The 12575-nt window shown below is 42.2% G+C and overlaps 1 protein-coding gene across 1 annotated transcript in view; it reads left to right on the top strand.

Annotated features, from left to right (window-relative positions):
- Positions 1–12575, top strand: part of YAP1 (Yes1 associated transcriptional regulator) — a 109782-nt gene that overhangs the window by 76112 nt on the left and 21095 nt on the right. Inside the window, exons 6-7 of the mRNA XM_029048162.2 lie at positions 7859–8040; positions 10968–11015. Coding sequence (XP_028903995.2) covers positions 7859–8040; positions 10968–11015 — 230 coding nt within the window. The remainder of the gene's footprint in view (positions 1–7858; positions 8041–10967; positions 11016–12575) is intronic.

Raw genomic sequence — 12575 nt, 5'->3', positions numbered from 1 at the left:
TTTAAATAAAGGGGGGGAAAAAAGCCAGGAGTTTAATTGCTACATTTAATTTGTTGATCAGGCCCCATGGCAATAATCAGTTTGCGCATCACTGCTCCTTGCCATCTTGCCAGCGAGGCTGGCAATAGAGGACAAAACCAGGCAGGCTGACAGGCAGACAATCGGGCCGTCCCTTGCACCACATGGTTCAATGACTTTGAACTTGGGGGCATTGCTGTTGACTCTGCTTGCTGATGGGAAAGTTGTTTAGAAAAGCTCTATTCTGCCTGGTTTGGAGCTGCGTTGGTTTTCCTTCTCCCTTCTCCAGAATCAAATATCGCCCCCCCCCCCCCCCCCCCCCCGCTTTTACTTCGATCCACTTTGGGGCCAGTTAAGATCTGCAATTAATAATAATAATAATAATAATAATAATAAAATTAAGGTACTTGTTAAGGGCTTACTATGTGCCAAGGACTCTTCTAAGCACTGGGGTAGATACAAGTTGAACAGGTTGGACACAGTCCCTGTCCCACATGGGGCTCACAGCCTTAATCCCCATTTTACAGATGAGGTCACTGAGTCCCAGAGAAGTGAAGTGACTTGCCCAACGTCATACAACAGACAAGTGGGCGGAGCTTGGGATTAGAACCCAGGTCCTTCTGACTCCTAGGTCTGGGCTCTATCCACTAAGCCATGCTGCTAAAAACCATGTGCCCCTTGTGAAGCTACCAGTACCTACTGGAAAATGGGCCAGGTATCAGAGAATGCCAGTTAATGAATTGCACATCTGTGACTTGGGGCTGCTTAAGTATTTTAAATTTGTCTAGGTGACTCCAATTGTCTTTAGAGGCTATTCTGTGTCCTCCCCTTCCAAACCTGGACTCGACATGCATGGGCTTGGTTTTATACATAGAAACTCATGAACTCTATGGTTTGAGACTGACCCAGGCCCATTAATAATTATTGAATCTCCTTCCTCAGTTTCTCATCTTGGAAATAATAATAAATTGTGTTATCTACCCAGATGGTGCACTGGTAGGGGTGATGGTGAAACCTTTTTTGACTATAAACTGCTTAGAGAACACTTAACCCGTCAATGCCCACAGACACTCAAAGAAAACAACCATTATTATTCTTGTTCAATATTTCTAATTTTCCTGTTTTTTTGGGTGCTAGACTTTCTGAATCCCCAAACGTATCCATTCTTTTGGCCCAAGCATCCAGGGTCACCTTTATTGTTAATGATAAGTAGTAAATCTTTTAGGAATATTTTGGACCCTGAATGAACAATTGGTCGGTTGATTATTTTATTGGAATCTCAGTGTGCTTTGCTGAAGTTGTTTGTTTTCATCTTTCTGAAATACAGGTAAATTCCATTATGTGGAATGGGTTAGAGCTGAGCTTTTGGTGAATTACTGAATTTTCTAGAGAAGTCATTCCTGAGAAATTCCACTTATGAGTTTCTGGGTTGTTTTCTAAGCGGCTTAGTTTATCCTGGCTGTGCGGTAAAGCTGTCTCCTGTGTGTGGCACTTGCACTTGGGTCTTTACCCCATAAGTACCTATGTGCATATTTTATACTTTCCCATTTGCTCTGTCTGTAAATTTTAATGCCTGTTGTCCCCCCCTATGCGCTAAGCTCCTTGTGGACAGGAAACATGTCTACCAACTTGGTTTTTTTGTATTCTCCCAGTGTTCTGCTCTCAGCAAGTGCTCAGTAAATACCATTGATTGATGGACTAGTAGTTACATTAAGGGTGCTTGAAGAAAGAGTTCTCCTTGACTTGTGCAAAGCACTGTACTAAGTGCTTGGGATCTTCCTTCCTTTCTTTCCCTGTGACTTCCGCAGAGTGATCATCCATAAATTAAAACAAAAAAACAAAACAACCCTTTTTGAAGCAGACTAGGTTTTTGTTGTTGTTTAAGAAACTGAAAATGAAAAGTTGCTACTGACTCAGTGTACCTCTGAAAAGGCATTTATGTTTGTGTTGGGGGCTAGTCATAAAGAGGTGACTAAAGAACAGTGAATTGGAAATATTGAGAAGAGTTATCGTTATTACTTTTTTCTTCCCCACTTTTCCTTAGCCATTTGGGGACTGTGTTTGTACTGATAGTTCAGATTTGGTTTTAAAGGGTAGAGGAATCTTTTATCTTGATAAAAGCTCGGCTTACAATCGAGAGAGAAATCTTACCAAAGCACACATACACTCAGCTCTGTATTGTGACATTACATCTTAAAATAAATCCACGTAAAAGAAATCTTGTATCTTAGAACCCTGCCAGCCTGCTGACCCCTCCGCCCCCTGGCCCTTTTTGGTATGGTATTTATGAAGTGCTTACTATGTGTTGAGCACTGTTCTAACCCTCCTTGACTGGCAAAGAGCACATAGTTGCAGCTATTTCTTCTAACACTGTACTGAGTTCTAACCAGATAGACTATAAGCTCCATGTGGGCAGAAAACGTGTCTACCAACTCTGTTGTAGTCGCCCAAGTGCTTATACAGTGCTCTACACACAGTAAGTGCTCGATAAATGCTGTCGATTGATTGACTGATACACAGTGTCTGAACAGCGTTCTCTAATTCCTTACCAGAGGTCTATCCCAAATGCATAGTGAAAGCATGCCTTATGGAAGCACTGAGTGTAAAAAGAAACAAACCAGATATAAAAGACATGAGAGCAGATACAGGGTGGGATAGCCAGGCTTTGTCTGTGCTATTGCAAATCCTTGCCAGAACAATGGATTATTAAATATGTAACTTATGAATAGGGTTCCATATTAATACTCTGAGGAGTGTAGACTTGCTTTCATGGGTCAGGATGTGTACTATAACCACGTATTGTATATGCATATTGTTTTAGCTTGAAGTGGGACTGGTTTCATAAAACCCATTGTAATACACAGCCTTGCTCCAATCAAAGGTGTTCTTTTTTTAATCCTAGAGTGTTAATGGAAGACCCTCTGTATTCATTCAGTAGTATTTGAGCTCTTACTATGTGCAGAGCACTGTACTCTGTATGTCTCATACATTCTTCCTCTCCTTAAAAACTAGACTTGAAACCCGTTTCCCAGCAGGAAAGTGGTAGCTTCAGAAGAGAAAGGGTGAAAAGTAAGTTAGAACACTTTCTCCTCCACCACCTCATTTAGCTGCCCTTGGGTCTTGACCCAGGATGTTTAATGAGGTGATGAGGAGAAAATGTTCTGCCTGGTTTTTAACCTTGTATCACGTTGTATTATTTAAAAATGGTTTCACCACAATGGGTTTTCATCATGGCTGTTTGGTGGGGTGGGAAGAGATGGCTTGGGTAGAAAGCATTGGATCATGATGGATAGTTATTCTGAAGACTCTTCAGAGCTCAGAGCCCTGCACTGTTTGAGGTGATAGGGTCGGTTGTTATTTCTTGTTCTCAGAGCAAGGTTTTTGAGCATTAAAGTGTTTTTTGCATTTTTTTTTCCAATTCCTAGTCAGGGCCTACGCCCCAGATTCAATCAGTGATATTTATTGAGCACTTACTATGTGCAGAGCACTGTACTAAGCGCTCGGGAGAGTACAGAGCAACAGAGTTAGCAGACACATGTGCTGTGTCTACAACAGACTTAAAGTCTGGAGGGGCAGACAGACATTAATATAAATCAGTCAGTGGTATAAAATTGAGTGCTTACTGTGTGCGAAACACTGTACTAAACACTTGGGGTAGTGCAGTAGAGCTGAAAGGCACAATCCTACCCACAAGCACTGACAGTCAAAGGGGTGAGAGAGCCACTGGGAAAGGAGGGGAAATGTGAGCGGTTTTAAGGTAGGTAGGGAAACTTTAAATTGGGGGTAGCGGGAGAAGGCGGGGCCAACAACAGTGAGATACCAGTACAAAGTGCTTAGTACAGTGCCTCGCACATAGTAATACTCAGTATCAGTTGGTGCCGGGAAGGGGCATTGACTACTTCAGTTCTGCTGACGTAAAAGCCGGCCCCATTATCACAGCTATCTCTGAGGAAGGAGAGTGCCAAAAAGCATACCGGCATTAACATTCGATATTCCTCTTGCAAAAAGAAAAAGCCCTTAAAGAAGATTGTTCTTTAAGAAGGAGCCCTATGCTTAGCTTGAGTGTAAATGGAAATCTATGACAAGCGAGGAAGACCCGAATGAGCCTACAAAAAGTAGCTGCAGCAAAACCCTACCTATGGTTGAAGTGTGGCAAGAAGTGATAATTAACGTGATGCTGCAAGATTATGTGTCTTTACCGAGGTGGGGAGTCTGGGGTTCCTGATATAAGAAGGAGACTTGGATATTATGATTTGGTAAGTAATAATTTTTCTAAAGGAGGGGGAAAATATTAAATTCACCCTAGGCTTTAGAGTTGAAAGTGCTTGATTAGCTAAATAAATGAGTTCAAAAACATCCTTGCCAGCCATTTTAGCACTATTATTCAGTGGACCTTTGAGTTAATAATTGATTCATCGAGTGGTGATCCAGTGACCTGCCTCCTTGCTTTTATTTTGTCCCGAGATGCTCAGTGCCTGGGTTCTAGCAAAATTCCCAGAAATGATAAAATAGCTTATCATCTATTGGTCAGTCAGTATTTATTGAGCGCTTATTGTGTGGAGAGCACTATACTAAACACTTGGGAGACAAGTAAGTAGACAGACACGTCCCCTGCCCAGAAAGAAGCAGCATGATGTAGTGGATAGAGCACAGGCCTGGGAGGCAGAAGGTCATGGGTTCTAATCCCGGCTCTGCTACTTGTCTGCTGTGTGGCCTTGGGCAAGTCCGTTTGCTTCTCTGGGCCTCAGTTACCTCATCTGTAAAATGGGGATTGAGATCGTGAGCCCCACGTGGGTCAGGGACTGTGTCCGACCTGATTTGCTTGTCTCCACCCAATACTTAGTACAGTGCCTGGCATATAGTAAGTGTTTAACAAATACCATTATCATCAGTATTATTATCATCATTATTATGAAAGAACTTAGTCACCAGTTATTATTTCTTATGGTCTTTTTAGGAACAGAATTCTCACAGGTATAAAGGAAATATAACTATATAGTAAGTATAACCTGTGCTCAATGATAAATTAGAAGGCAGCAAGTGTAGTTATCTTAAAAGGCAAATACACACACCTCAACCAAGTTGCCTGCAATCAAGTGATGATTTTCTTTCTTTGTGTTCTGTCCTGTGGATTCTGGTAGGAATTGGAGTTGTAGCCAGTTCAAGGAATTCTTCCTTTCCCGTTCCAAGTTGGCATTTAACCTATTATTAAAAACCTGCGCGGCTTGAAAGGTCATGGGAGCAATAAACTCTGAAGAGTTGGGGATGTTTAGAAAAGCTGGTCAGAAAAATTTGCGATCTCCAAAAAGGACCTTTAATTCTTGCTGATGCAGGAAAAAAATTACCCTCAACCCTGGAGATTCAGAGGCTTGAAGGAAGTAGTGACATTCCAGAACATAACTGAAAGTGACTCCCCTACTTGTTTGTTTCCCCTAATAGTTGATTTCTTATAACATTGGAAGGCTGAGCTCTGCAGTTGGCTGTTGAATGAAGCTGAAACAGATACTATTTTAGAGATTCTAAAGAATATATCTGCTTATTTTCATAATTTAAAGTTTTAACAAGTTGAAACTCCTGTGGTACGTTAGGCATATATTTTTGATAACCGAGAACAAGTACTCTAATGTGGAAAACATTAGGGTTTCTTCAGTGATTGTAAAGGTGGGGAAAGGGTAATGCTATTCTTCCCTCCTCTCACTGCCCTGCCCCCGCCTGTCCCCCAGAAACAAAGCCCCCTTTGTTTCTTGTCTGCCTGTGAGGTCTTTGCTACATAGCCCAGCACTCTGCAGAAATACTTAACATACTCAAAAGGTAAAGAACAGGATGCAATAGGGAACTGATAAATCTTAAGTTCTAGTAGATAAACCAGGCTTATTTGCCTTTGAATTAAAGCCAGTTCAAATCAGGTTGGTAAGCAAAGACCAACTGGGAGTTATTTGTGTCCAGGAGTTACCACATTGAAGACTTCCCCCAACAAATGTGCTTACACAAAATTATACTGATAAAGCTGGTTTCGTTTACCCCTTCTGGTTCCCTTTGGGTCCCCTCATTTCTCCCCTGGATTCCCCATCCAAGAGTCTTTTGATATCCAAACTGAAGGGCAACTCCCTTTCTTTTCCCTCCCCATGGGAACAAAAACCTGCCCCGAGGTGTAGTGCCTTTAAGTTTGCAATTAACCCAACTGGGAATGGTTTAAAGATTATGAAAATGAACCTGTAACTAAGAACAAGTGCTTCCTCCTCCATTTTAAGACTCAATTTTCTAAGGAATGAAGTGCGATCAATTCAATAGGTCTTCCTGCTCTCTTAATTTCAATAATAGGTTTTTCTAGTTCAAAAAAAAAAACCACCCAAATGACCAGGCTATGATAAAACCAGCCCCTTCTACATGTTAGAAACCATGGAGAGTGAAAAATGCCTGACACTGACATTTTCTGACTACTTAAAAAAAACTGTTAGGGACTTCGGTTTTTTCCCTAGTTGTGGACAAACCACTCTACACCAAACAATTCTTTACATAAAGCATTCCCTCCTAGTACAATCTCATGGAGAGTGAAAAATGTCTGGCACTGACATTTTCTGACTACTTAAACTGCTTTGGACTTTGGTTTTTTCCCTAGTTGTGGACAAACCATTCTATACCAAATAGTTATTTACCTAAAGCAATCCTTCCTAGTGCAATCACTTTAAAGTACTCCTCTTTTGCGGTTGTTTTCTGTAAGGATTTTTTTTCCTCTTACCTATCAAGTCCTCGTGAGCAGGGAACATATCTACTAACTCTGTATATTGTGTCCTCCTAAGCGCTTAGTACAGTACTCTGCCCACAGTGAGTGCTCAGTAAGTCCCATTGATTTGATTTACTGCCACTGCTGCCCCTATAAACAGCCTGGATTTAATATATAGCTCAGTAACACTGACTACAGGCCGTCAACTGTTTACAACAAAAATGGAAGTTGGCACAGGATCTATGTGATCCTATATTTATCCTAAATGTATTTAGTTTCCGTGACCTACAGAGCCGTGTTGCTGGATAGAACACGTAATCAGAATTACATTTGTGCTGACTTGGCCATTTAACCATTTTGACTTGTGATTGTGCAAGAAAGGGCTATAGGATCCATATCGTTTTGGAAGCAGAAAATAGAAAAAAAAAATTGGACTCCGCTTATAGGTCAGACAACTAACAGAAATCATGCCAGAAGACTTCAACGTGATTAGCTTCTAAAAAGGCTTAGTTCACCACCCGGTTTACATTCTTCCATTTACCAAACCCTGCTCTCCCCAAATCTTCTTGTCACCTTCTGTCAGTTTTGCAGGTGATGAAACACGAAGCTGTTAATTGAGGTTACTTTGACTTCTCAGAGTCGGCAAGTCCTTGACGTAATTTGAGTTGGTTTGGCTTCCTGGCCAACTTCTCTGTTGCCTCAGTTACCTCATCTGTAAAATGGGTATAAGAGCGTGAGTCCCATGTGAGACAGGGACCGTGTCCAACCTGTTTGAACCTGTATTTACCCCACAGCTTAGAACAGCGCTCGGCACATAGTAAGCGCTTAACGAGGGCCAAAGTTGTTGTTCTTACCATGGTGCATTGAATCCTCAAATGATGTAGAGTTTTGTGGATGCGCAGCAGCTAACAATATCTGTTCTGATTGGCGTGGCAGAGAAGGGCTCGTGATGGGGAACGACTACTTTTTTGACCTGTTCCATAACTACTGATATAGTAGTTTCCTTGATAGCTGTTTTTGAGCGATAACTCTCCGTCAACTGTTTCTTCTGGCCTTTTGATGTGCGGTTGTTTTGTCTTGTCTTGTTTTATGGACCATATCTTTGCTCCTTTTTAGCCATGAACCAGAGAATCAGCCAAAGCGCTCCAGTAAAGCAGCCGCCCCCATTGACTCCCCAAAGTCCTCAGGGTGGAATTATGGGAGGAGGCAGCTCGAATCAGCAGCAACAGATGAGACTGCAGCAGCTGCAGATGGAAAAGGAGAGGCTGCGCCTGAAACACCAAGAACTGCTCCGGCAGGTGAGGCCACAGGTTAGAAACCCACCTTCCACTTTTCTTTATTTTTTCTGTGTTTGTGATGTTCAGCATGGCTGGTTCTGCTCCGCTTCTGTTAACCTCTGGGAAGCTCTAGGGATCTGGAGCACAACAATGCCTACAGCTACATTGTTGTAGAAAGCCTTTCCATTCACTGACTTGTTTTTCATTTTCGATTGTTGGGCTTTTTTATCTTGTTGCTTCAAAACCTGCGCCAGACCACCGGCGACAATAGATCCAGAATATACTTTCTCAAAAGCAGGTGGGTGCTCTGGTTTAGCTCTTAACAGAGACAGTTGGAGGGAAGTCTTTCCCTTACTCTGAAAATCAGCGAGGGTTAGACTCTACTCCTAGAACTCCTGGCTGCCTCTTTTCTCCCAACCACTTAATCGGCGTTTCCCAGATAACCGCATCCTAAGGTCTAACACCACTTTAACCGGCTTTTAACTTGAGCATTTCAGGGTTTGGAATAATTTCTTGCATGTCTTTGAAAGCTCTCAGATACAGTACTAGATTATCCCATTGGCTTTCCTTCTCCTCCAGATACACACAGTCCATAGTAATAATAATTATGGTGTTTGTTAAGCGCTCACTATGTGACAGGCACTGTTCTAAACAGTGGGGGTAATACAAGAAAATCGAGTTAGACACAGTCCTTGTCCCACGTAGGGCTCCCAGGCTTAATCTCTTATTTTACAGATAAGAGAACTGGGACCGGGAAGTGAAGTGACTTGCCTCAAGTTGACACACAGACAAGTGGCGGAGCCGGGATTAGAACCCAGGTCCTTCGGACTCCCAGGCCCATGCTCTACCCACTAAACCACACTGCTTCTCCTAGAGCACCCATTCCTGTCGTGATCCTATTATCAGGTCCCCAAATGGCATTGCCTTTTTCAATTTGTCAGTCTTTTTCAGGTGGGGTGAATTTCCTGTGTTGAGACCAAGAGATCTGTGGGGTTTCATCAGTGTATTTAAAGTTCCAGTATCTCAATCATCCTCTCCCCCAGTCTCCCCCAAAAACCAAAGATTTTGACTTTCTGGAAAATGGCCAATAGGTCACAGGAATAGCATTATTGGATCGCTTCATTGCCACTGAAGTTATACTTGAATTTCTCTGAATTGCCAACTTTTGTTCTTAATTAAGGAAGGCGTGCTTGGCAAGTGCTTTCCTTTCTGGTCCGCTCACACCACCTCTAAAATGTCATATCTAGCCATATAACTCCAAGAGCTCTGGAGGAGAAAATCAATAAACTACAACTGGGATTCTATTTCATTATTTGCAACTGGAAAACCCAGATTATCGAGCCTACGTCAAACTGTAATTTTTTAAAATGTGGGTGTGTACATATACTTCCAAATGGTGTTTAAAAATCTGCTTTCTAGCTTTATACATGTGACTTTAAAAGCATAGCCGAATTTATAACGCTGACCAAAGTGCTTTAAAATGAACTCTTTTAGAATGATCACTTCATATTTACAATAACGTGTTTTAGTTGCCCATAACATTTCACTGCCTATCCTCGCTAACCATTCTCCCCTCATCCTACTGGAAAGAACCATGCAGGCTTTACTATCCACAGAGAGGAGTCTCAAATTCCCCCTTTGGCCCTTATCTACAAGTAAATCCATCGGTGTATCTGCTTTGAATATGGTGGACAAGACCATACTGCTGGAAAGTTGTCCTAGGCCGTTATCCTAGTTGTCTTAGGTTAAATGGACATTTAACCTCTGAATGCATTTGTTCCAATGCCCTTTATTACCAGAATGTGGACAGATTATCGACGTACACACTGCTTTAAATAGTACATTTAAATATGTCGTCGGTGGCATCAAAGATGGTATTAAAGAGTTGACTGCATGAAGAAAATAGCCAACACATGATATCAGAAAGTGGCACTGGGGAAACATCTGTTTATCATCTACCATTAATAGGGTGACATTACTTATTAAACATATCCTTAAATATCAAGACTTCCCAAGAGCCGTAAGATGACTTGGAAAGTTGCCATTCCGGTGATGCTCTCTCTCTCACTGGGTAGCACCGCCAGAGTAGAATTTAGTCGTTCCCTTTTGCTCTGTAATTTATAACTCTGTTCACTGAATGGCTCAAACAAATGATGCAAATCAGACTTCCCTGAGTAGATGGTGAAATCCATGAAGTGATGAGAGCAGTCCTTGCAGTTGCTATTTGAAAATCTTTTTAAGGCTTCACCTCCTGAGTGTTTCTGGGGGTCGAAATCGATCGCCTGCAGGACAGCTTGAATAAGTTAGCTTGGGTTTTGTGGGTGAAACACTACAGTTATAAAACTCTTCATTCAGAAGACTTTACAGTCCTGCAAACTATGGGTGATGGATCTTGGAAAGAATTAGTTTTATTATTTTTAAGGGTGTAATGCTTTGAGTTTTCTCTTCTTCTGAGTCATTGCCTCGTGTTGGGCATTGGTGGCTTGTAGAATCATTGTTTTTCCTGCTTTAACAATTCGGTTGTCTTTGAGAACTCAGCTCTGTGTAAATTAGGTCCTAGTCTTCAAGTTTATCATCTATTACTTTTCCATGAACTCTTTTCCACTGGACTACCATGGGTCCTTTTGCTTCAGCATGTCCCTGACTGATTCCAGCCCACTTTTGACCTTTCTCCTTTATGACTTGAGAGCAATTGGCAGATAGATGGAGGGTCTAAAGCACCTGAGGCAAGGAGACAGGTTTTCCTGTTTCATTCTCAAATTCTGTCAAAGCTTCCTCATCTTCAGATGTATCCTGTGGTGGCTCCGTTGGCTCTTACCTCCCTCAGTCTGTCTCCTCTTGGGTTATCAAGGGAATTCTGTGCTATGGGATGGTGTTTGTAAATCAGCCGGCACAGCCAAACCATGTGGCCTAAAGTAATTTTTATCCATCTTATTTTTTACTCTTAGGCATTGCGGAATATCAATCCCAGCACAGCAAATTCTCCAAAACGTCAGGTAGGCTCTTAAACTGATGTTTTAGCATAAGAAGAAATAATATCCACTAAAAATAGCCAAGGGAGAAAATGGTGCTGCGGGCAGCCATCCTCACTGAAGATCGATAGCTTCATCCACCCATGAGCCACCTTTCTGCTGAAATACTTAATGCCAATGTTAGCGGAGTGCTGTGTTATTTCAAAAGAAAGGGATTCTCCCATTTTCGAACTACTCCAGGGAATCTTGCCGTGCACATTTTTCACTGAAAATTGCCCACTGCTGCTTGGTCTCAGGACGCACTGAGGTCATTTCAAAGGATACATAATTTCACCTTTGTTTTAATCCCAGTCATGTAACAGTTTACAGACTAGCAAGGAGAACCCAGCCTGTGTAACTCGGATAGCTTAATTAGTCGTGCTGAGGTGCTGATTAGATCCTCCTTTGAGAGAAATGTTCATTCCTCATTTTGTAGGTGCTTTTCTTGAGTAGCAGAACCGGTCACTTTCCTGTCCTAAAAGGGGTGTTTAGTTGTTTGGGGGAGTGACTCTCACACACACCAGAGAGGAGGGAAGAGGGTGGGAGACGTTGTAAGGGAACACCCTTACACGCGAGCCAGCAGAAAAACAGAAGGAAGGCTGCTGAAAGGGAAAAAGCAGTCTCTCCTACTAGGGCTCCAATTTCATATTGAATTAATTTTCAGGAGCAGTCATCCCGATCCATCCCACTGGGTCTGGGGTAACAGTGTATATAAAGCACTCACTGTTAACCCTCTTTTCTTCTCCAACCTGGGGTAGATGGTGGGGTTGGGGTGTGGGCGGCTAAACTCTGGAACTTGAGCCACTTGCGTATTAAGGAATTCCACAAGTGATTATTTTTGTTAGTTTTAGATCAGACAGTAAGTGCTTGTGGAATGGATAGCACTGTAACGCCACCCTTTTCAGACAGGAAGTCACACTGTTTCAGGAGAAGTTGTTAATACTGCTACTACTAATAATAATAAAAATTGTGGTATTAGGTACCTTACTATGTGCCAAGCACTGTTCTAAGCACTGGGGTAGAAAGAAGGTAACCAGGGTGGACACCGTCCCTGTCCCACATGGGGCTCATAGTCTTAATCCCCATTTTACAGATGAGATAACTGAGGCAAGGGAAGTGAAGCAACTCACATAAGGTCACGCAGCAGACATATGGCAGAGCTGGGATTAGAACCCATGTCCTCTGACTCCCGGCCCACACTTTCCCCTGCACCATGCTGCTTCAAATCTTCCTGCTCTATCTTCTGGTTCTACAGTCCCATCTTTCACTGCTTTGCAGACAGATGGTATTAACCAAAAGGGGGATTAGGCCGTTAAAAGGCAAAAGCAAGTCCTATATGAAAATATTAGCCAAAATGAACTCAAAGCTTTAAGGGGAAAAACATGAGCAAAGTTGGTTTTCTGATCAGCACCTTGCACATGCGTAATAGCAAGAAGCATTGAAGTCTAAGAAATGCAGTAGTGCTCATTAGTTTTGACACATGGGAAGAATCTCTCTGGGTCAGGAAGTAATACTGCACCCTGAGACTGATGGTTTTGCATTTTT

The sequence above is a fragment of the Ornithorhynchus anatinus genome, chromosome 20 (genome assembly GCF_004115215.2).
Source record: "Ornithorhynchus anatinus isolate Pmale09 chromosome 20, mOrnAna1.pri.v4, whole genome shotgun sequence".
NCBI lineage: Eukaryota > Metazoa > Chordata > Mammalia > Monotremata > Ornithorhynchidae > Ornithorhynchus > Ornithorhynchus anatinus.
The sequence above is the reverse complement of the archived record's forward strand: the minus strand, read 5'-3'. Positions and strand labels throughout refer to the sequence as shown.